This window comes from Cyanistes caeruleus, chromosome 9, assembly GCF_971803275.1.
Source record: "Cyanistes caeruleus chromosome 9, bCyaCae1.hap1.1, whole genome shotgun sequence".
In the NCBI taxonomy this organism is placed as follows: Eukaryota; Metazoa; Chordata; class Aves; order Passeriformes; family Paridae; genus Cyanistes; species Cyanistes caeruleus.
The window spans coordinates 33,936,016-33,961,106 of record NC_141709.1 but is presented as its reverse complement, the minus strand read 5'-3'; the positions used below and the strand labels follow the sequence as shown (position 1 = coordinate 33,961,106).

Here is a 25,091-nt window from a genome sequence, read left to right as displayed (position 1 = left end):
AATCCCTGAGGGAGCTGGGAATGGGCTGGAGAATCCCTGAGGGATCTGGGAAGGGGCTGGAGAATCCCTGAGGGAGCTGGGAAGGGGCTGGAGAATCCCTGAGGGAGCTGGGAAAGTTCAGCCTGGAGCAAAGGAGGCTCAGGGGGAATTTCTGGCTCTGCACAAGTCCCTGGCAGGAGGGGACAGCCGGGGGGATTTGGGATCTGCTCCCAGGAACAGGGACAGGAGGAGAGGGAATGGCCTCAGGCTGGGCCAGGGGAGCTCAGGGTGGGCAGCAGCAGGAATTTCCCCATGGAAAGGGGGGTCAGACACTGGAACTGGGAGGTTTGCAGAGCCCATCCCTGGAGGTGCCCAGGGAATTCCTGCAGGTGACACTTGGGGACCTGGCCAGGGCTGCTGGGTGACCGCGGCACTCGCAGATCTTGAAAAACTTTTCCAGCCTTAACAATTCCAGGGTTCTGTGATCCCACATTTGTCCCTGAGGAGCAGCTCTCACCAGGAGTCAGAATTGTCACTTTTCATGAAAACTGCCTGTCCTGGCTGCAGTTTGTGGTTCCCACTCCCCTCCCTGGCACTGGCCCCTGCCAGCCCTCGCTTTTCCTGCTGAACTGATCGCTGTGTCAGGAATAAAGCAGCTGGATTGTGATGGGAACCACTGGTTTTCTGATTCTCTAGGATCCTGTGAGGAAGAAACCCAGAAGTTTTGTTGTTCTCACTTAAATCCTAATTTGTTTCCATCATTCAGCAGGTGAATGATGTTTTCTCTGCCGCTCCTTTAGGACAGCACTTCCAGCCATCGCTCCATAAAGCATCAAATAAAGCCCATTTCATCCCGAATTTCACAGCACATAATCTCTTAAACGGGAGGATTACTTCACATAAAAGCTGCGACACATCAAAGATCCAAGCAGAAATGTAAATTCCCTGATTTCCAGACAGCACGCTTCCCAGAGAAACGTCTCTGGTTTGTTGGGATTCTCTCCTGCTGAAATGTCTGCAGGGTGAGCTGTCAGAGTGATTGGAATTTCTAGCAATTAACAGCATAATGATTAATTTTCAACATGTGCCACTAATGTGCAACAAATTACTGGAATTCTGTCACTTCTATAAAAAGAATCCTGGGTTTTCCTTGAGGTTATGCAAGAATTGTCTGTAGGGAGAGCAGGACGCAGATTTTTAATAATCAAACCAACCCAAACAGCTGCTTTTGCTGTCACTAAAATGTCTTTGCAATTGGAGTCACCATCATCTTGGATTATCCAAAACCATTTGCTCAGAAGAGCTCCTTTAGGAAGGAATTTCAAGGAAGGAAATCGGGAATTTCAAGGCAAGGCCAACAGATTCCTTTGGAATCAAGGAATATCTTATCAGAAAAGATTAAGATTTATCCCAAAGGTGGAAGGTCTGGGCATTCAAAACTGGTACTTGGTAGAAATAATTTCTTCAATTTTCCTTTACCCTTTTTCTGCCCCTTTCCCAAATCTCAAGGTGTTCAGGGACCTCCCAGGACTTGCAGCAAAGCCAGGAAAACTTCCCCTCATTAATATTCCCAGGAGACAAAAGCTGAAATCTGATTTTTCATGGTTGATTATTTTATTTTAGGATTATCCAAACCTGAATGCAGACCATTGTAATGGGGAGATAATGAAGAGGATTCAATTATCAGCATTAAATGACATTTCTGGGGGAGATATGCCGCTTATCTGGGAATTTCTGTGCAGGAAAACAATTCGGATAATATTGCACACTCCTCTCTTTGATAAGACCAATTCCCCTTTGGAAGCTCCCTAATAATTCTGTTATTGTGACTTTAGAGCCAGAGTTCCCTAATCTTTCAGGAAGGTTAATGAGGACTGTTACCAATGGCTCATAGAACCTGAATAAATCCCTAATTTTGCATTTCCAGTTAGGAGCAGAACAGCGACGTTCCCGCCTCCCTCACCTGGATCAGGGGGGAAGTTTGGTGGAAAATTCTTCTGAGCAGGTGGAAAAGTGTAACTTGGATAAAATGGAGCAACTTCCAGTGGAGAATCCCAGGATTCCTGAGGCTGGAAAAGCTTTCCAAGGACCTTGAGTCCAGCGTGTGACTGATCCCCTTTGGGGGTTTTTTTGGGATATCAAAACTCACTCATTCCCACCTCTCCCATGGCAGGGACAGCTCCCACTGTCCCAGGCTCTCCAAACCCATCCAGCCTGGCCTTGGGCACTGCCAGGGATCCAGGGACAGCCCCAGCTGCTCTGGGAATTCTATCCCAGGGCCTCACACCCTGACAGGGAGCAATTCCTGTCCAATCTCCCGTCTATCCCTGCCCTCTGGCAATGGAAAGCCTTTCCCTGGCTCCTGTCCCCTTTGCTCCATCCCTCTGCTCATCCTGGAGCCTCCTCTGGACTCCTTCCAGCAGCTCCAGGTGCTCCCCGTGCTGGGACAGGGCTGGGGCTCTGCAGGTCCAGGGGGCAGGATCCAGGCTTGGAATGCTCCTTCCCACCTGGATTTCTCCCAGGGAAACCAAGCAGAGTTTTCAGGGAGAGCAATGCTGCTCTTCAGGCAGAGACTGAGCAGATTCCACCTCATCAGAGGCCTTTTCTGAACGGGAAAACGGGGAGGAAATGCAAAACAGCAGCCAGGACTGATGTCAGAGCTTACATAAGCACAATTCCCATGTCACAAATTCGGGATCACAGCTGGAGACAAAAGTTTGGGATAAAGAATACAAGGTGGAGGTAGCGAGAGTTACACAACTCCCAGAGCAAAGAAACAAAGTGCTAAAAACTCCCGGTGTTCGTGCAAAGCTGCAGCTCACAGAAAGGTGAGCAGCAAATCTGAGAGCCAAAATCTGGATGAGGAGGTGGCAAAGCTGTGGAAAGGTTCCACGTGGTTGGAAATGCAGGGAGAATCTTCCTCCGTTCCTTCAAAGCTCTGAATTATTAACAGGGCTCTGTTTCCAGCTGAGATGTGGTGCTGGAGATGGAGATGGCTCCGAGAGCTTTGAAGTTTCCTAATTATTGCAGTGACCCAGGCTGCAACTGGACACTGTGGAAATCAAGCTGGCAGCCCACAGAATTAATTCAAGGGAAGAAAGGAAGTAAAAGTGGATGGCTGGCCAGCACCAGCAGAATATCCATGGGGAAAAAGCTTTGGGATGAAGGAAATGTGACTGAGGGTTGTTTTCCTTTTTAATTCCAACCTCAAGCTCAGCTTTGCTCCATTTCTGACGTGTAGCCCCTGGTACCAAACCTCTTTTGGCAGAGAAAATGTAAATTCAGGGGTATTGGAACAAACTGGGAAATTCCCAGTGCCTGCCTTAAGTCAGAGGAGGGAGCAGGTACCCTGGAACACCTCCCAGGAATCCTGGTAAATGCTCCAGAGAGGGCTCCTGCTTTCCAAACAAGCCTTGTATGGGATCTGGAGAAAAAATGGATGGGCTTTAAAGAAGGGGAGGTGTCCATTGGATTTTTATTGGAGATTTAGATGGGATGCTGGGAAGGAATTCCTTATTAACGGTGTTGATTTTGCTGCTAATAAGAGAAAGAAAACAGGAGTAGAAAAACCACCCCTTGTGTGAGATGTGTGACAAAGGAGAAACTGAAGAGAATTCCCTGCTGCTCTGGAAATAATCCCTATTTTCTGAACCCTCTGGCAAATGTTTTACTGCTCATTCCAGCCCTGCCACGCTCCCATCCACCTTTCAAGTTCTGGATTTTCAGCATTTCTCAGTAACTCCCTAGCTCTGCCAGATCCCTGTAAATGGGATTTCTTGGAGTTTTCTGAATGAAACTGGAAGAGCAGGAGGGGTTTGGTGTTTTCTGCCCTGTCAGCCAGCTCAGGTGGGTTCCTGAGAGCCCAGAAGTGCTGGCTTTAGCCCTGGTCGAATTTTGGCTCTGGTTATTCACTGTGACAACAACAACTCCCTGAGACACCAACTCTTCACGAGGTGTTCCATGGAAAACTTGTCCGGGAGAAAAATTCAGTCCCTCATTAATGTATCCTGAAAAACAGCGAATTAACGCTTGATTAACCCTGCTAATTACACCGAGGTGACTTTGGGGGCTTTTTGTAGCAGCATCTTCACCAGCTCTGTTCTGCACCCCCTGCCTGACTCTCCAGGGATCCCAGAATTCCAGAAGGGATGGGGTCGGAAGGGATCTTAAACTTCATCCCATCCCAGCCCTGCCACAAGCAGGGACCTTCCACCATCCCAGGCATTGCAGAGGTTAAAACTTTTGAGATGAAAAAGGAAATTGTTCTTTTGTCCTGTTGTCCTGAGATATTTGGAATGCTGGAATCTCTTGAGCTGTTTCATCCCCTCTTTAAATCATTGGGGTGAACCAGCAGCAGTTTTCTCTCTCTTTCCAGCAGGTGAGGGAAATGGCTTCTCCTGTGCCTCCTGATAAACAGGGATTAGTGTTTTCCTGCACAAAAGATCCATGAATTGAGAAGGGATTGTGTTTTATTGTCATTGATTTCCATAAAGCTCCTGTTTTCCTCGGATGAGGGAGTTTCTTTATAAGACAATAAACTGCAGGAAGTGATAATGAGCTGCTTGCTGGAGCTGAGCAGGAGCAGGTTATTTTATGCTGCTTTCCTCATTTATCTGTCTTCATTCAAGAAATAATCTCATTTTCGAGCTCTTTTGGAGGGTCTGATCTTCCTGTGCAATGTGTGACGTGGGGCAATGAGCTCAGGACTCAGCTGTGGGGAATTTTAGCTCTTGAATGGGGAAAAGCACCAAGCTCTGGTGTTTCCAGGAGGTGGAAGAGGGATGAGGAATGCCCTGCAGGGATTCAGGAATGGATGGAGCTGCTGTGGCTCCTGGACTGATCCTTTTCCATGAGCAGCCACCAGCACCAAGGAAAGGATCTCTGAACATCAGGAGAGAGCAAAAAGTAGGGAAGGAAAGTGTAATTACCAAAGCTGGAACTAGTCCAGGGGAGGAATTAATAATGCTGAAATTAATAAAAGGTTTAATTACCACAAGCCCACAGGGTGTGAAATTCCACTCATTTCAATCGTCCTTCCATTCCATACCGGTGCTTTCTACAAAAGCCTTATTTTGCTTTATTTGCACTAATTTAGTGCCTTTTTTTACGACTCAAAACCCTGGGAGCGGTTTGGAAAACAGGAGTTGAAGGTTGAGCCCTCCTTGCCTTTGTGGTAAATACATTTCAGGACAGCCTGGCTTATCCAGAATGTTTAAGTAACTCCTGAAGGTGTCCAGGATGGATTTAGGGAATGTTTGATGCGTTCCAAATCCGCTGCTGGGGCAGGGCGCTGTGGGAAGGCGCTTGCTGGGGCTGAGGAGGCTCTGCTCGCTGGGATTGAGGGTGGCAGAAGCCTGGGAAAACCTCCTGGATGCGTATTTTAGTGCAGGAAAAGGAGTGGATTTTGCTAAATCCCCTCTTGGAGTTTCCAGCAGAGCGTGGTGGCGCGGGAGGAGCAGGAAGGGTTTGGGATTGCTCTGTAGCCAAGGATTCCATTCCTGCTTTCCTCAGCTGCCACAGGAGGCCCTGGGAAGCGGCTGTGGGAGCTCTGCTGCTGTGGGGGATCCAGGGATAATGTCCATTTCCCGGGAATCACAGCCAGGTGCCTCCCCCTGAGCCCCCACCGGGACTGGGACCGGCCGTGGCTCTGCGCTCCCATGGATGGGTTTGGATTTTGTGGCTTCCCGTGGCTCATCTTCCCGTTAAAGCCGGGCTTGTGGCTGGGCTTGGTGCGTTCCCTTCCATCCCAGCGTGGGGAACAGCTGCAGGGTCCAGGTTTTCTCACCCCACTCCAAATCCCACCTCTCCATTCCAGAAAGGTTCCACAAACCCTGCACAATGCACGCCCCGGATCTCGCTGGGGAAAACCGCGTTCAGTGAGCTGCAATCCCTAGAACAACTCCCAAGAACATTCCCCCAGAGCGCTGCTGCTGCCAGAATCCCGTTTCTCCTCCCTTTTTCCCTCAGTATGCTGCTTGGAGATGACCTCCAAAAGGAAGCTGATCGGCCGCCTGGTGCCGTGCCGGTGTTTCCGCGGGGAGGAGGAGATCGTCTCCGTGCTGGATTATTCCCACTGTGGCCTGCAGCAGGTGCCAAAGGAGGTTTTCAACTTCGAGCGGACCCTGGAGGAGCTTTACCTCGATGCCAACCAGATCGAGGAGCTTCCCAAGGTAATCCCTGTCCTGCTGGCCCGGGATGTGCGCCCGGCTCTGGGACTGCTGGAGCTCCTGGGGAGAGGTGGAGATGGAATCTGGGGATGTTCCTTGGAATTGGGGCTGGACTGGGGGAGTAGGGAATGCTGCTCCTCCTTCACAGCACAGGAACGGGGCAGCTTGGGGCCTGAAACTGGGGAAAACAATTCTCCAAAAGAAATGGTTCTGGCACTGGAAATTCCTGTGGTGTCCTGGATCAGGAGTCACCGCTGCCTTTGGATCCTCTATCCCTGCTTTTCAAAGCAAGCTCTCCTTTGGGGCCAGCCCTTTATCCCTGTGAGATATTCCTGGGAATGCCAGGGCTGTCCCCTGTGTCAGGATCAGCCCTTTATCCCTGTGGGATATTCCCAGGAATGCCAGGGCTGCTCTCTCTGTCAGGATCAGCCCTTTATCCCTGTGGGATATTCCCAGGAATGCCAGGGCTGCTCTCTCTGTCAGGATCAGCCCTTTATCCCTGTGGGATATTCCCGGGAATGCCAACTGTCCAAGCAGGAGTTTCATAACTGCCCTGAGATCATCCAAGTCATCATTCCCGAGTAAAACTCCTCTTCTGGAATCTTCCAATCCGTTCTCCTGCTGATCAATGTTTGCTAGAAGGAATTAAAGGTTACTGGAACCAAAATGTTCTGGAAACAAAAGAGGGAAAGGTGGAAAAACCAATTCCTGGCAGGTGCTGGCTCCATAATGAAGCGTGAAGGGATGGGATCCAGGCCTTAATGGAATTTTTCTCCACAATAATGAGAGATGCTTACAAACCTTTAATTAAACATTGCTCCATTCTCCATCATCTCACGGCAAATTTCCCATTTGTGCTGCACGGAGACTTGGTGAAAATTCCATTTACAAAAGTACAAAATGGGATTTTTCCATGCCATGGAGTTGCTTTGCTGGGATGTGATGGTTCATTGCTTGAGAGGTCTCACTCCATGGAGGAATTCTGCACAGATGGTGGGGCAGGGCAGCCAAAATCCCTTTATTTTCATGGAAAAATGCTGTGGAGAGCTGCCTGGGTTTTCCTGGAGACACAGCACAGAACCAGCTGGGTTCTGTCCCCAGAAATCCCAAATGGATCCTGGAGAAAACCTGCTCAGGTGGTCCCATTTCTCCTCCTTCTCCATCTTCTCCAGCTTCTCCTCCATCTCTTCCATCTCCTCCATCTCCTCCTTCTTTCTCCTTCTTTCTCCTTCTTTCTCCTTCTTTCTCCTTCTTTCTCCTTCTTTCTCCTTCTTTCTCCTTCTTTCTCCTTCTTTCTCCTTCTTTCTCCTTCTTTCTCCTTCTTTCTCCTTCTTTCTCCTTCTTTCTCCTTCTTTCTCCTTCTTTCTCCTTCTTTCTCCTTCTTTCTCCTTCTTTCTCCTTCTTTCTCCTTCTTTCTCCTTCTTTCTCCTTCTTTCTCCTTCTTTCTCCTTCTTTCTCCTTCTTTCTCCTTCTTTCTCCTTCTTTCTCCTTCTTTCTCCTTCTTTCTCCTTCTTTCTCCTTTCTCCTTCTTTCTCCTTCTTTCTCCTTTCTCCTTCTTTCTCCTTCTTTCTCCTTTCTCCTTCTTTCTCTTTCTTTCTCCTCCTTTCTCCTCCTTTCTCCTCCTTCTCCATTCCCTTCTTTTCCTTCTGCTACTGAGGAATACTGGAAGTGTCTCATTTAGGGAGAGATTTTTGGGATAACTGGGTTGGGCCTCTTGGAATTATCAAAGTGTTTCAGACTTAGGCTTGATGGAAAACAAATATATCAAAGCAAGATGCCAGAATTCTGTATGGAAAAAGATGGAGACCAAAGGGAAGGGGTCCAAAATGCTGAAATTGGGATGAAGGTGATAATTTTAATTTGGAGTAAATGGAGTTTAACATAATCTTGGCCCTGTGGAGGGGAAGATTAATGGCAGTGTTAATAGCACTCATCAGTTTTTGTCTTAAGCCTTTATTAATTGTTACAGGAATTCAACAGCTGAAATAATTCCTTTATCAAATTTTCTGCTCGAGGTGTTTTTGCTGCAGAGCTCAAGGCTTTTTTTTTTTTCCATCACTGAATTAATATTCCAGGAGAGAAAATGCCTTTTTGTTCCATGGAACCGGCACTGCATTACTTAACATGAACTTTTGTGTTCTACATCAAACTCTACCATCCTCTCCTCCCTCTCTAAATGTGATTTCAAAGAATTTCTTCCAGAGGAAAATTTTGGTCATTTTCTGTTCTTCTCCAAATATTCTGTGCTCCTGATATTACAAAATTCTTTTGAATCAAAACTCTTGATGATGTTTTATTATTTAATGAGCAAACAACTCAGTTAAGTCCAGCTCTAATTTAGTTTCATGTGATGCTCTAGGACCCAGTAAATTATTTTTCATGCACCTGATGCCTTGAACTCATTCTGCCTGATTTTATTTTTGTTTTTACTTTCCATTTTAGGTATCATAATGATGATTTTTTTTCCTGCTGATTTTTAGTTCTTTGTTTCTTGTATTTCTCTGGTTTTTTTTAAAGATTTACAAGATGTTTTTATATTTCTTACTCTTTTTTTGGCTAAATCCAGCCAAGTCTTTTTATTCTCTTTGCCTTTGACTTCATTCTCCTGCTGCAAAAAATCCTTTCTTTGTGTGAGTCAAGTGAATTGATGACTAATAAAGGGAAAATTGATCTGGATGAGAGTGGAGTCATTGGAATCAGCATCCAGAAAAACATGAGTGGGATGGAATTCTCCCCAGAGGTGCAGAATAAAACCCTGGTTTTATAACTCAGAGCGTGGTAGCATCGCTTGGATGTGGCCTGAGAGGAATTCAAGTTGTGCAAGGACAGAGGGAATGATGATTCCAACAAAATCCTGATGGCCAGGGAGATCTGGAGACTGGGAAAAATATCTGTTAAGAATCCAGTGGGTGAAAAAACCCCAATTTTGGGACGTCATTCCCATACTCTGTGTCTCACATTCCTTCTGGTGCAACAGCGCTTCATAAAATCATTCCAGAGGGAAGATTTTTAATTTGGCTTCTTCCTCCAGCGCTTCCAAAGCCTTGGGTGTGTCCAGGTGGGGTCAGAACTCCGAGTTCTGAGCTTCCCTCAGCTCCCAAAGGAATTCCTGGTGGAAACTGGGAATCTGCTTCTATAAAATTGGAGTTTGATGGAAAAATTAGAATTGAGTCCTGACTTTTGGGCAAGGATTCCAAGGAAGTATCCTCTGGATAACGCCAAAGCATTTTTGGATCTTGAGGATAATTATTTAATCTGAATGCAGTCACAGTCTCTTAAAATCTGCCATGAAAGTTAATTACGAAATCAAATATTTTAATTTAGCAGGAGGCACAAAAAATCGGGGGATTTTTATGACAAATGTGAAATAGCTCAATAAATATGAATACTATGAAATGATATCAAAATTCCCAAGATATTGATTGCAATGAATTTTCAGGTTTTGAACGTTCCTGCTACTCATTTCCCCTTACCCCTGGAATGCCTTCCCAAAAAAAACCCAACTGGAGGCTGGGATTCTGCTGTGGCAGATGTTTGTGTGTCAATAACGATCCCAACTGGAATTTTCTTTTCCCTCCCCACCATGAAATTCCTGGAACAGCAACTGTTCAACTGCCAGGCCCTGCGGAAGCTGAGCATTCCCGACAACGACCTCTCCAGCCTCCCCACCTCCATCGCCAGCCTGGTCAACCTCCGCGAGCTCGACATCAGCAAGAACGGTGAGCGCTCCCAATCCCAAGGATCCCAAAAAAAAACCCTGGGAGCCGCCAGGAAGTTTTTACTCCAAGCTCCGCCTCAGGTTTTCCCGCCTGGCGCTTTGTGGGAGGATCTCTGGAATTCCAGCTCTGTTTTTTCTGTATAAAATTGAGTTTTCTTCAGTGTCCTGTGCTCTGAGGGCTCCTGCCCAGCTGGGAATAGGAATGGGAGGCCACTTTTCCATGCATTTGGGAAAATCCCGCTTCCAAAGTGGTTTAGAGCTCACTGGGGTGTGGAGGGTTTAAACAATTCCCAGGATTTATCTGGATTTGCTGCTGTGCATTCCCAGTTCTGTGTTTTCATATTGATGGGCCTAAAAACCTCTGCTGGCTGAGCTCGAGGGTCTTTGTTTTTAAAAAACGAGGCTTAGGAACTCCTGGGAATGTTGGGAAATTTCCCATCAGTGGATTCTGTGAGAGAAAAGCAGTTTGGGAAGGGATGAAAGCACAAATCTCAGCACCAATTATGTCACTGTTAATTCTAGAACATTACCTAAACCAAGCTTTAGCAGAAGAGTTATATTTTTGTATTTTTGTGCATTTATTTAAGGTTTGAGCATCACCTTTTGGATGATAATTCCAAATTGTGTTTCCTTCCTGCTCCGAGCTGAAGTCTGAACTGAAAATCCCAGTGAAGCATTTATGAACAGACCAGGCTGAAGAGTTTTTGTGTAGATAATATTTTTTTCTGTATCTAATAAATATTTCTGTGTATCTAACATTCTCTCCATGTTTTTTTTTTTTTAGGAATCCAAGATTTCCCAGAAAACATTAAGTGTTGTAAGTGTTTAACGATAATCGAAGCCAGCGTCAATCCCGTGTCCAAGTGAGTACCTGGAGCTCGTTTTGCTCATCCCAAGGGCACAAAATGTGCTCCACATGAGCCCAGAGTTCAGGGCTTTGTGTCCTGCCCTTCTCAGGGTTAGTCTGAGTGTCCTTCTCATTTAAACCCGGGTTTATCTGAGATCTGAGTGCTCTGACGGTGCCAGTCAGGCTGGGCACTGAACACGGTGAGGCTTCACCTGCCCTTATTCCTTATTCCTTATTCCTTATTCCTTATTCCTTATTCCTTATTCCTTATTCCTTATTCCTTATTCCTTATTCCTTATTCCTTATTCCTTATTCCTTATTCCTTATTCCTTATTCCTTATTCCTTACTCCTTACTCCTTACTCCTTCCAAAATCTTGCAAGAATAGCGACAAAAGATGTGTTTAGATCCAGGATTTACAAATTGGGGTGAAGGGGAGAAAGGGAGAAATGTTGATGATTCAGTTTAAAAAAACAGAGAGAAAGGAAGAGGGAGAGGGAGGAAGAATTAGAGGAGAAGAGAAATGGATGAAGAGAAAAGGAAGGGAAGAAGGAAAGGAAGAGAAGAGAAGAGAAAAGAGAAGAGAAGAGAAGAGAAGAGAAGAGAAGAGAAGAGAAGAGAAGAGAAGAGAAGAGAAGAGAAGAGAAGAGAAGAGAAGAGAAGAGAAGAGAAGAGAAGAGAAGAGAAGAGAAGAGAAGAGAAGAGAAGAGAAGAGAAGAGAAGAGAAGAGAAGAGAAGAGAAGAGAAGAGAGAAAAGAATCTTTGGTTTAAATCCCTCAAGCAGGAAGGGAGAAAGGGCTGCTGTCCCTGAATGTGCCAGGCCTCTGCATTTCCTGTTTGTAGCAATGCAGAGATGATGGGAATGGGCAAAAATGTCTGTAAAAAGTGAGTTCTTCAGGAGAATTTGGGTAGAAGAAGAAGGTGAGAGAGAAAAGTCACCTTTCTGCTTCTAAATATACATTGTTATTATCTCCATGGCAACTGGGGTGAGCATTAAGGTTTGCTCTGTTTTTTTAGGCTGCCAGATGGCTTCACACAACTTCTAAATTTGACCCAGCTCTATCTAAATGATGCCTTTTTGGAGTTTCTTCCAGCTAACTTTGGAAGGTAAGAATGAGTCACTGCAGCGCATTCCTGCGGTTTGAACCCGGCTCAGGCTCCAGGGACCAGCTCAAAGCCAGCTCCCCTTGAAAACCTGAGCTAAAAACCCAGAGATTTTGGCTTTTGAGCTCTGTTTTGTGGGGCAGCAGGAGCGTGCTGGGGCTGGGCACTTGGGGCAAGGTGAGCTGAGCTGAGCTGAGCTGAGCTGAGCTGAGCTGAGCTGAGCTGAGCTGAGCTGAGCTGAGCTTAGGGAGGCTCAGCTTTGGAGCAGCAGCTCTGCCCAGGGAGGGCTGAGCCAGAGGGGCAGAAAGAAGGGGCTGGGAGAGGTGGAAATGAGAGGAAATGTGGGAGCAGAACGGGAGAGGAGACCAAGGACAGAAGGGATGGGGAGCAGCAAAAACAACCACAGCAGGAGCAAGAAGTGTTAGCTCAGGACAAAACCCAGAGTTAACCCAATTCCCACAGGAGGGGATGGGGGATCCTCACCCTGCACAGCCCTGGCAGAAATGGGGACTTCATTCCACTGGGAATTGCTGGAATTTCAGTCCTTGGGCTTTATTCCACTGGGAATTGCTGGAATTTCTGTCCTTGGGTTTCATTCCACTGGGAATTGCTGGAATTTCTGTCCTTGGGCTTCATTCCACTGGGAATTGCTGGAATTTCTGTCCTTGGGCTTTATTCCACTGGGAATTGCTGGAATTTCTGTCCTTGGGCTTTAGTCCACTGGGAATTGCTGGAATTTCTGCCCTTGGGCTTTATTCCACTGGGAATTGCTGGAATTTCTGTCCTTGGATTGTCCCCCTGGGCAAGGACAGATGAGCAGAGCAAAGCTCAGGTGCTGTCACAGAACTCACCCAAGCCCAGCTTTAGGCTGGTCCCTGCAGCAGCCTGGGCAAAAGTTTTCTTATTTCATTTATTTATTATTATTTCATTTATTTATTATTATTTTTTTATTTATTATTATTTCTTGTATTTATTATTATTTCTTTTATTTGTTATTATTTCTTTTATATATTATTATTTCATTTATTTGTTATTATTTCTTTTATTTCTTATTATTTCATTTATTTATTATTTCTTTCATTTATTATTATTTTTTATTTATTATTATTTTTATTTATTATTATTTCTTTTATTTATTCTTATTTCTTTTATTCGTTATTATTTAATTTATTTATTATTTCTTTTATTTATTATTACTTCATTTATTTATTATTACTTCATTTATTATTATTATTATTATTATTATTATTATTATTATTATTATTATTATTATTATTATTATTATTATTATTATTATTTATTATGGGAACATCATCTCAGCTCTCTGAACAAAGTGTGACAAAATCCTGCTGGGAGTGACCTGGGGCTAAAAATGGATTAAAAAAAGACCCTGAGAAATAATAAAAAATAAAAAATAAAAAATAAAAAATAAAAAATAAAAAATAAAAATGCTGATTTATCACATCCCCTGGGCACCTTTGAGGAGCACAAAACATCAGCAGGAGGAAGGGAATTTGTCTGCACGTGAGGAATTCCAGGGGAGCCCCAAAATCCTGCCCTTGGAATGGGATAAAAATGGAAATATCAGGGAGAAGGGGAGGGAGGAGCACCCTGAGTGTGGGGACAGGTTCAGGAGGCCAAATCTTTTAGCAGAAAACATCTGATTGCACAAATGCTGATTCTATATTTTTATATTTTTATATTTTTATATTTTTATATTTTTATATTTTTATATTTTTATATTTTTATATTTTTATATTTTTATATTTTTATATTTTTATATTTTTATATTTTTATATTTTTATATTTTCATATTTTTATATTTTATACTTTATATGTTATATTTAATTTTATATTTTTATATTTTATACTTTATATTTTTATATTTTATATTCTATATATTTTTGGTTTATATTTTTATATTTTTACATTTTATATTTTATATTCTATATTTTTATAGTTTATATTGTAATATTTCTATATATTTTAATATTTTTACATTTCATATTTTTATATTTTATAGTCTATATTTTTATAGTTTATAGTTTTATAGTTTTATATTTTATACTTTATATTTTTATATTTTATATTTTATGTATTTCTATTTATGAACTGACTCTCTTCCCTTTATTATTGTTATTTCCCTCCTGTCTGATCTATCTGGGACCTGACATTTACAAACTTTGCTCTCATTTTCTTGTTTTGTTTTTTTTGTTCATTTGTTTCTTCCAAAATTCCCAACTTTTTCCGTGCTTGCCTTGCTGGAGTCACAAATGAATTTATGAATTAATTTAATAAAATTTAATTTATAATTTAATACATTTAATTTCATTAAAATGAATTTAAAATTACTGGGAAAACCTGATAAATGTGAGAGCTTTTCAGGAGAATTCAGATAAAAAGCAGACATTACATGAAATTATTTGGCTCTGATTTTTGTGCCAGCCCCACAAAAACTGGAATCTTAATTATTTTATATAAACCAGATTTCTTCAAATGAAAAGAAATCATTTCAAACCATTCTGATGAATTCTTTGAATGCATTAATTATTTTCTCTCCTGTTTCCAGACTTGTTAAATTGCGAATTTTGGAGTTAAGAGAAAACCACTTGAAAACTCTACCAAAGTAAGTGCTGGGAAAATAAAGGAATAAATTAATAATGAATATATATAAATGAATAAATTACATTTATTCAATATATTCATATTATTTCAAAAGTGACAAATATTTGGATTGGCAGCAATGATGATGGTGATGTTTCTGTGATTTAGGTTTTTACTTTTGTATTTATAAAAGTAATTCTACTGAAAGTTTTTAGCAAAAAACACCCAATTAATGATTCCATGATATAAAGGACTATGGATGATGAACTGAGTGAAACTCCAAAGCCAAAATTTGACATTTTAAGGTAAATATCTGATATTTTAAGAGAAATATTTGACATTTTTTCACCCACAAGAATTTCCTCTTAGGAATTTCCATTAAATGGAATTTTCTCTGTGCTTTAAATTCCAATTCCTTTGATTTTTTTTAAATTTTTTTTTTAATAAATACAATGTGAAAAAATGCCATTTTTCTCTGATATTCATTCCATTTTTATTTTTTTTCCAGGCCTTCCAACTTTTTTCCATTTCTCTCTCTCCCCCCCCAAATTTAGAGACAGACCCAAAGTTTTAATTTGAATTAATCCCACTGTGGATCTGCACCAAATGAAAGTTCCAGGTATCCACAACTCCCCAAAATCTGGGAAAAAAAACCCATTTGGGAATGAGGCAAAGTGGGGAAGTTTTCCTGTTCTTGCTAAAATTCCCATTTCTTGGGATGATTTGTAACTTTTATTTAAGGTTATTTTCATAAAGGGGTGTGGAAGGAGATTAAACACATTCAGGTTTTTAAGCAGCATCATAAAAAATGTGTGAAAAGCAGATTTTTTTTTTTTAATTTTTTTGTTGCTTTTAAAACAAAATCAAGTGAATTAAAAAAGATTCTACCTGGCATCAATAACAGTGGCTGTTTTGCAGAGGTTAAATTTGCAAATTTGGAATTTCCAACCCCCTGGATTTACAATTTCTGTGCTTTCTGCAGCCAAGACTTTGCTCCAAAGGGAGAAATAAAGGGAATAATCCAGGAATTCCAAGAAAACATCCCAAGATTACAAATATCCCAATCCTTTACCTCCCCTCTGACAGGAATTTGGGGGATAAAAGTGATTTTTATTTCCAGGAATCTGATAATTGAGTGGTCCAAGTGAATTACAAACACCTCTGCCACAAAATCCTCATCCCTCAGCGCTTCCCAAATCCCACTTTTGGCACTTTTTTGGCAGAAATCAAAGGTTTTTTTGGAGTGTGGAGAAGTCAGTGGAAGAGACAATTTAAATCAGCTGAGATTCTGTCCAGGGAGGGGCTAAATTTAGGGAAAATCTTCATTTTCTCCTGCTATTTTTTGAGATTCTGCTCCATTTTCTCCCGAGTTTCTGATGGAGACGGGAAGCCTTCGCCACATTTTGGGTTTACAAATATTCCCAGTTTTCCTGGTGCCCTGTTTTCCCCAAATAACAACTCAGGCTGGTTTTGGGAACTCCCACCCAACCCAGGCACCACCTTATTAAAATATTGGCAATATTTTAATCACCTGCTGCTACTACGAGGCTTCTCTTGAGGATTTCTGGAGCTGAATCCTTTTGTTGCTCAGGGAAGAGGATGGAAGATGCATCCCATTGTTTTGCTTTAGGAAAAAAAAATTTTAAAATGTTATTCCTATTGTTTTTTAGGGAAAAAAAAAGGATTTTTCCTATTTTTAAAGTTTTCTGGAAAATTGGTTTAATTATTCTTCATAGAATCCCAGAATTCCAGACTGGAATGGGTTGGGAGGGAGATTAAATCCCATCCAGTTCCCCTTCCACAGTGGAGTTTGCTCCCTTGGTTTTGTGGGATTTATTTTCCTGCTCCTCTGGGGTTTATTTCCTGGTTTTATGGAGTTTATTTTCAATTTCTGCAGAGTTTATTTCCCTATTTCCGTGAAGTTTATTCCCTGTTTCTCTGGGGTTTATTTCATATTTCCATGGGCTTTATTTCCCTGTTTCTGGGGAGTTTATTTCCTATTCCTATGGAGTTTATTTCCTATTCCTATGGAGTTTATTTTCATATTCCTGTGGAGTTTATTTCCCATTCCTGTGGAGTTTATTTCCTATTTCTGGGGAGTTTATTTCCTATTCCTATGGAGTTTATTTTCATATTCCTATGGAGTTTATTTTCATATTCCTATGGAGTTTATTTCCCATTCCTGTGGAGTTTATTTCCCATTCCTGTGGAGTTTATTTCCTATTTCTGTGGAGTTTATTTCCTATTCCTATGGAGTTTATTTCCTATTTCTGTGGAGTTTATTTCCTATTTCTGTGGAGTTTAATTCCTGGGTTTTTTTAGTTTATTTCCCTGTTTTAACCAAGGAAAAGTGAATTTTGCTGGCAATAAAACCGTGGCAGTGGTTGAAATGCTGAACCAGGACTCTTTCAATAATAATCACTTTTACCTCTGGTACAAATTGCAGAGATTAATGGTTGATATTTTAGCTCACAGCAATTAAGGCTATGCTAATTTTTTGATTAGGATCTGATTACCTCAGGAGGCCTCTGGACTGCCTGTTGCAGTTCATGTTAAATGATTTCATTATTTTTATCTTCTTTTTTCACTGCACCCCCCCAAACCCAGGGTGGTGCTCGGTTCACTTTGGCCTTTCTGGGCTTCAGGAGAAATTCTGCACTTGGGATAAAACCCTGCTCCAGTTTTGTTCATGGAAACAAAGGCAAAAATTGATTTATTAACTTTGAACTTGATTAAATCTGAACCTCAGAGAAAGGGACCTGGCTCCAGAGCCCAAACACTTTCCAGTGGTTTATAAAAAACCACAACAAATGAATAAATCTCTCTCCAAAAGCCACAATTTCTGTTCTATTTCATTTCAATCACTCCTTGATATAACACGGGGCATTTTCCCTGAGCAAATATGCAAAAATCTACCAAGATTTTGTTTATTTTTATACAAAACTGCTGCTGGCTCTTGAGTTCAAAACCTCAAGGTCTCAAGGTCGGAATATATCATTGGAATTTCCACCAGTTGGAATTGTTGGAATTTCCATCAAACCAGTGCAATTCGTTTTTTGCCATCACAGTTTCAACGCAGTTTTATTTTTATCCCACCAAAATCTGACGTTTTGCGAGTTAAAATCTCATTTTTGGTCTTTCCTCATCTGTTCCAGGTCAATGCACAAACTGACTCAGCTGGAGAGGCTCGATCTGGGCAATAATGAGTTCTCTGAGCTGGTAAGAAATGCTCCAGTTTTTAATGGGAAACCTGGGGGTTTTGGATGTTCTGTCCATGGGGCATCCAACTTTTCCTGGAAAAGATTCTGTGGGATCACAACCTGGCCAAGGGAAACATTTCCCTCCACCCCAAACCACTCTGGGATTCTGTCATTCCAGCTCAGGGTGATTTTGGACCTCCCAAAGGAGTTTCTGTCCTTAACTCGACCCCAAAATCAGAATTAACTTCCCTGAGGTTTAAATCTTGGGGGAATTTTCCCTGCTGGCATCACGGGAAGCAGGAGATGCAGCTCCTTGGGAGCTGTGGAAGGATGGGATCAGGGATTACAGCCCTACAAGGGAATCCTTCCTGTAGCTTTAGTTAAAACTGAGATAATTCCACCTCAAACAAACCCTGAAATGTCACCTGGTGCTAAAAAGCTGTAGCAAAGTCTCTACATCTGTTTTATGGAGCAGCTCCCATCCTGTTCCAGGCTGCTCATTTATTCCATGCAGGAAAAAACAGAGGATTTAACTCCGATTTTTAATTAAAATCTTCAGCCTGGATAAACAGAGGGAAATTTTCAGAAGTGCTACTTGGAATTTTAATTGTAGGAATTAAATCCTACCCGAGTTCAGAGTGTGGCTTGGATTTGTGGTGTCTGGAAAGAATTGGACAATATTCCATGTATTTCCATGGCAGCACAGTGACCCCACGAGTGACAGATCAGGAGAGGGGTGGTCCCACCCTCCTCTTAGGGACAGAATTCCCAAGTTAACTCATCTCCCAGGCAGCTGCTCCAAAAATGTAGGAACTGGAATCAAATGCCAGGAGTCAAATGGGCCAAGAGGCCAAGGAACAGTGGGAAAGTGCAGGAATGTCATGGGAAAAGTGGTACCAGTTTAACTCACACCTGGGAAAAAAGGAATAAAAAAAATCCTGTTTTCATGGATTCTGAATATCTGACGCGGGTTTCCATCAGAATTTCCTTTTTCTTGGAGAAAGGTGAGTTGGTGATGTGGGAGAGCCTCATTTCTTTGGTATCCTGGCACTGCTGTGGCCCTTCCCTTGGAGCTGGGGAACTCTGTGCCCTTCCTGCAGCCAGAGGAGCCCAAATGGGCTCATTCCATTCACCCTCTGCTGGGAGCAGCATTCCCAAATCCTGGGAGACCTGGAATGCAAATTGTGGCTCCCTAAACAGCAGCTGAGGGAGTTGGGGAAGGGAAGAGGCAGCTCCAGGAGCAGCAAATCCCAAAGTTTGGCATCTCCCTGGTTCTGGGGAGTCAAACCTGGCCCTGGGAAGAGGAGGAGCAGCTTTGCCAAGTTTGGATTCTCTCCACCCCGTTCCAGAGGTTCAGGAGTCTGCAGCAAGGCCGGGGGAGAGATTCAGGAAGGGAGGAGGGAGAGAAGGAAAAGGAAAGAGGATAAATTTGAACGTAACTTCCTCCAGAATTCCTGAGTCTTCCATTCAGACTCGATCCCAGGAAGCTTTTCTGTGTGGAGAGGGTGACCAGACCCTGGAACAGGCTCCTGGAAAGGGGGATTGAGGAACATTTGGACAATTCCCTGAAAAATATCCTTTAAGGTTTGGTCAGGCAGAATTGGTCAGGGAGCTGGACAGGGTGGACAACATAAAACCCTTCCAGCTGGTTCTCTTCTGTTCCTGTTCCCATTCCTATTCCCATTTCCATTCCCATTCCCCTTTATTCCACTTCCAGCACTGTGTGGAAAATGAGAATATTCCCCAACAGACCCAAACCAGAGCATTTCCAGCAGAGATGAGTAAGGTTTTCCTGGCACTTGAATGCCACGAGATCTCATCTGGATCACCGTGTGCTGTCATGTGGAATATCCCAATAATGGGAAATCCCATCATCCTGGGAAATTGTAATCCACAGGATTCCCCACCAAAGAGTGCTCTGTACAGCCCAGGAACAGGCCTTGAAGAAAGGTGTCTGTTAATGAGAGGGATTGAAGAGCAAATTAAAGTTGAGAGGGGAAATTATGATTATCCGTAATGATCTCAGGCCGTGAACACTCCAGAGGGATAAAGAAACATTAATCAGCACAGGAACAAATAGGATCAAATGACCATTAATCAATTTAGCCTGGAAACGAGAAGTGGTTTTAATCATTGAAGGACAGCAGAATTTCAATGGAATTAGCAGAGGCAAAATAAATCATCTTTAAAATGCTCACCACTAGCTTTTAATAGGAACTCATTATGTGGAGATGTGGAAAACAAGGGATGAGATCGGTTCATCAGCTTTGTTCTTATCTGATGAGGCATCAGGAGCTTCTCCCACAATTCCCTGGGCAGGTGGAAAATCAGATTTCTTCTGGGAATGGCAATTTGCTTTATTTAGATGCCCATAATTATTTATTCTTTCCCTCAGCCTGAGGTTCTTGAACAAATCCAGAATCTGAAGGAGTTGTGGATGGACAATAATTCCTTGCAAGTGCTACCTGGGGTATGGACATTTATTTTAGGGAATTATTGGATGATTTTTGTGCCCTGTTTGCCTTGGGTGGGTGTAGAGATTAGTTTATTAATTAACTAATTAGTTAATTATGAAAGTCAGGGGATGGTTCAGCACAGAAAAGCTCCACCTGCCTGGTGGGAGGTGGGAATTGGGAATATCCCTTGGATCCGTGTCCAGATGCAGAAATATCTCAGCTGCATGCCCGGCAATGCCAAATTCCAGCAGATTTAAAAAATTTGGAGCCCATTAATTAACTTGGGAGGGTTGATTTTGCTCCTCTGAGGCTGAGCCCACCCCAGCCCTGCATCCAAAGGGTGCAGATCAGCTGGATTTGTGTGTTTGTCTCTAATTAAGCTCTCATTAACAGCTCTATCTGCTCAAGTAACTCTGTCTCACGTGCTATTAAGTCTATAGGGAAGTTAAAACAGCTCGTGTACCTGGATGTGTCCAAAAACAGGATCGAGACAGTGGACCTGGACATCTCGGGCTGTGAGGGGCTCGAGGATCTGCTCCTCTCATCCAACATGCTGCAGCAGCTGCCAGATTCCATAGGTGAGCAGACAGCAGGGATTCCTCTCCATTGCACACAGGCTTTCATATTGATTCCATATAGATTTGTGTGTTTATATGTATTATTTTATAGAAGTTTATATATCAAATATATTTTATATATTTAGATATATTATTTTATATATATTTATATATTTTTTATATATTATATATATAAATGTATATATTTATATGTATTATATTATATATATTTATATAAAAATAGATTTGTATTTATTTACATAGATTTATATATTATTTTATATATATTTACATATATTATTTACATAGATTTATATATTATTTTATATATATTTACATATATAATATATTTGTATATATTTATATATAAAACAGATTTGCATATATTTATATATAAAATATTTATTTATATATTTATATAATATTTATATATATTTCTTATCTATATTATAATAATATTATATATAATATATATAATATTATAATAAATATTATTATATTTATATATACTATATATATTTATATATTTATATATTATTTTATATATTTTTTTATATAGAAGAGATTTGTATATATTTATATATAAAATATATTTGTATGTATTTATATATAAAATATTTATTTTTATATTTATATATTATTTTATATATATTTAAATATAAAAAATATTTATAAATTATTTTATATATATTTAAATATAAAATATATTTATATATTATTTTATATATATTTAAATATAAAAAATATTTTTATATATTTTATATATTATTTTTATATATTTACCTATAAAATACATTTTTATATATTTATGTATTATTTTTATATATTTACCTATAAAATACATTTATGTATTTATATTTTTGAAATTTTTTTGTTAGTTTCTTTTAATTATGGATTTATAATTTAATTCGTAATTTAATAAAAATAATAAAATAAAATAGTTATTTTATGTAATATATAAATATATATTATATATAAATATATATTGTATATAAATGTATATTGTATATAAATGTATATTGTATATAAATGAAAATTGTACATAAATATATTTTATATATTATTTTATAATTTATTTTATGTTTATAATTTTAAAATATTTTAATGGTTGATTTTTAATCATGGAGCAAGGCCTGGTATCAATCTCAAAGGAAGCAGAAAATATATATGTATTATAATATATATATAATATTATATAATACATGTTCTATATTCTATATAACATATATAATATATATTTTATTTTATATTTATAATTTTAAAATCATTTAATGATTGATTTATAATCATGGAGCAAGGCCTGCCATCAAATCCCAAAGGAGGCAGAAAATATATAATATATGTATTATATATTATATAATATATATTGTATAATATTTATTATTTTATATTTTATTTTATATTTATAATTTAAAAATTAATTCATGATTGATTTATAGTAATGGAGCAAGGCCTGCCATCAAATCCCATAGGAGGCAGAAAAGGATGTCTGGACAGTCCCATTTTGTAAAATCAGGAGCAGAATTCCCTGGCTGGAAGGAATTGATCCATGTGATTGGCAAAGAAGCCAAGAAGGAAAGAATTAATTTGATTTTAATGTAAAAATCAGTCTGAAAGCGATGATGGGATTGCTGCTCATTCACAGAGGGAAAAGGAAATAAAAAGGAAATAAATTATGAATTTTCTTTTTATTTTGAATGATTTACATCCATGGAATTCCTGGATTATTTAGGATCTGTGGAAGTTGTGGGAGCTGAATGGACATTCCTCTGCCCATTGGGATATTTGCTTTTCCCTTCCCCTTTGAACACAGAACTGTAAAATTCCTCAATTTTAAATCAATTTACTCAGATTCCAACATGGATTGCTAATTAATGCTGCTAATTATTGACCCTCTGGGTGTCTTCTCCTCCTGTTTTCCATCTTCTTCTGCATCTCCCCATCAATCCCAGGATTTTTGTTCCGTGGTTTTTAGCAGGAATAAATCCATTTGGAAAGATACTTCCTAAAATCCAGCTCAGAGCTGTTTGGGGTTCCAAATCACTGCTTGTGGCATTCCAGGAAATCTCCATGGGAGCTTTTTTTATCCATCATTTCTTCCTGCAGGATTGTTGAAGAGACTGACAACTCTGAAAGTGGATGACAACCAGCTCACCATCCTGCCCAATGCCATTGGAAAGTGAGTCCAAGTTCCATCATTTTTAATTAAAATGCCTTTTCCCTTCTGCTCAAGGAGTGTGGGTTTTCAAATATCAAATAAGACAAATATACTGAATTATGAAATAGCTTCCAGCCCCCAGGTTGTGACATTTAAATTTGGAGCACCACTTTTAATCCTGGGGATTTTTCAGTGCAAGGGGGAAGACAGTAAAATATATCTAATTTTCCAAGAGGAAAACCAAAGATTTTGGTGTGAATCAATTTGAATGAGCAGAGCAGCAAAACAGAAGAATTTTGGGGAGAAAAAAAAATTAAATCCATCTGTTCCCATGGCAACAGCCAGGGCTTGGAGCTGGGAGGGATCTGGATGTGGCCTCGCAGGGATGGAGAGTTCCTAAAACATGAGAGAAACCTCTGAGGGAAAGCCAGAAGGATTCCAGGGGCTGGGATCATGGGGAGAACTCAGGATGTTCTGCACTCTCTGGTGTGGGGTCTCCCATGGCTCTGCCTCCTTCTGCAGCTTCCAAAATCCTCCAGAATGATCCCATCCCACCCCCTGCCAGGGCAGGGACACCTCCCACCATCCCAGGCTGCTCCAAGCCCTGGACCTGGCCTGTTCCCATAAGAATTTTGCTGTTGTGATTCCATTTGGGAACAATAATCCATATTTGTGACCTGTTCCAGCTGCAGCCACTGAAATCCCAGGCTGGCTCATCCTTGGGGGTTTTGGATTTGTGGGATTTTCATGGAGAGCACTAAAAGCTGGTGATGGGGAACACTGAAAGACAAATCTTTGCTCCCCAAATTCTCATCCAAGTGAGAGCTCAGAAGGCTCCAGGATCTCCTGGATGCTGCCATAAGATGGATTTAAATCCAGCTTCAGCAATTTTGGGTTCTAAAACCTTTTAAAACTTTTTTTATTTATTGAATTGCTCCAGCTGAAGGGAAAATCCCCCCTTTTTAACCTAATATCTCTTCAGTGTTTGTCATGGAGCTTTAATGACGTTTCCAAAGGCACAGCCACTGCTCCAAAGTGGAATTGCAGAGCAGGTGGGATCTCCACGTCGTGCTGGAGCACTGGCTGTGCTTTTCCAGTGAAAAATTCCCTCTCCTGTAAGGAGGGCAGAGCCTCCCACATGACAATGAAGCTCTCTGACTCATCCCTTTGGATGGATTCCTGCTGGGTCTCTTTCTCCGGAATTCCAGTGGTGGAACCCCCCCTCCAGAGCCTGGTACCGTCACACAGGGATTGGCCACGTGGAGGAGGGAACATTCCCTCTGGGATTTCTCCATGAGAGCACTTCCCTGCTGATTCCATGCTCTGCCGGGGAGTTCCACCCTCATTTTTGGGATTTCTGCTCGAAGGATGAACCCGTGGTGGCTCTCAAAGCGCACAATAGGCCCGGCTTAATCAGACATTCCACACAAAATCCAGGATTGCCGTTCATTCCCTGACGCAGCCAAAGGCTGGAGACGTTCCCTGTGGGATCTGGGTGGGTGGGAAGGAGGAATTCAGCACCCCCAGCTGGGCCTGGGGCAGTGTTTGCTGCTGGGGGTGTTTGGTCCAGTCTGCCCCAGATGCTGCAAATGCCAGAGGAGGTCGGCATTCCCAGGTTTTAGCGGGATCTGGAGTGGAAGAAGCAGAGGGAATGGAGCTGGAAGAGCTGAGATCAGTGATTAGGAGGAAGAGGACAGGGAGGGCACAGGTGGAGCTGTGGCTGCCCCTGGATCCCTGCAAGTGTCCAAGGCTTGGAGTACCCTGGGATGGGTGGGAGGGGTCCCTCCCAACCCAAACCAGTCTGGGATCCTGGGATTCTCGGGTCTGCAAAACTCCTTTTGCCTGATGTTGGCCAAGCAGGAGGTGACCCCTGGGATTTGGGCTGCTCTGGCCATTCCCTGTGTGCTGTGGCTGTAGGAAATGCAGCTTGGATGGCTGGGAATTACTCTTCCTACTCCAGGAATCGCTCTACTCACCCCTAAGAATATTCCTGGTTTTCCTTGGACCTGTTCCAGTGGGTGCCCAACTGACCAGCAGCTGATTTGTGTCTGCCTTGCCTAAAACCTGTCAGGAATGATGGGGATTTCTCCCAAGAGCACAGCCAGGTTAATGAGATTTCACCTAAATCAGCACTGTCAGAATTACAGCTGCTCCTGTCAGCTTCCCTTTGTGCCCAATCCATGATCCATGGGCATGGAAAATCCCTTTCTGCAGTGCAGCTCTCCCACCTCAGGGCTACAGAGGGGAAATACAGTTCCACGGGGATCTTGGGGTTTCTAGGGTTTTCCTCAGGTGAGTGTGA

General features: G+C 41.5%; 1 protein-coding gene across 5 annotated transcripts in view; it reads left to right on the top strand.

The window, feature by feature from the left end:
- Nucleotides 1-25,091, top strand: part of LRRC7 (leucine rich repeat containing 7) — a 95,523-nt gene that overhangs the window by 35,986 nt on the left and 34,446 nt on the right. For all 5 annotated transcript variants that reach the window (XM_086841482.1, XM_086841480.1, XM_086841479.1 and 2 more), the window contains exons 2-10: nucleotides 5,947-6,149; nucleotides 9,748-9,865; nucleotides 10,649-10,727; nucleotides 11,728-11,817; nucleotides 14,384-14,440; nucleotides 17,574-17,637; nucleotides 20,014-20,088; nucleotides 20,508-20,652; nucleotides 22,738-22,810. In XM_086841482.1, the coding sequence (XP_086697608.1) occupies nucleotides 5,947-6,149; nucleotides 9,748-9,865; nucleotides 10,649-10,727; nucleotides 11,728-11,817; nucleotides 14,384-14,440; nucleotides 17,574-17,637; nucleotides 20,014-20,088; nucleotides 20,508-20,652; nucleotides 22,738-22,810 (904 nt within the window). The remainder of the gene's footprint in view (nucleotides 1-5,946; nucleotides 6,150-9,747; nucleotides 9,866-10,648; nucleotides 10,728-11,727; nucleotides 11,818-14,383; nucleotides 14,441-17,573; nucleotides 17,638-20,013; nucleotides 20,089-20,507; nucleotides 20,653-22,737; nucleotides 22,811-25,091) is intronic.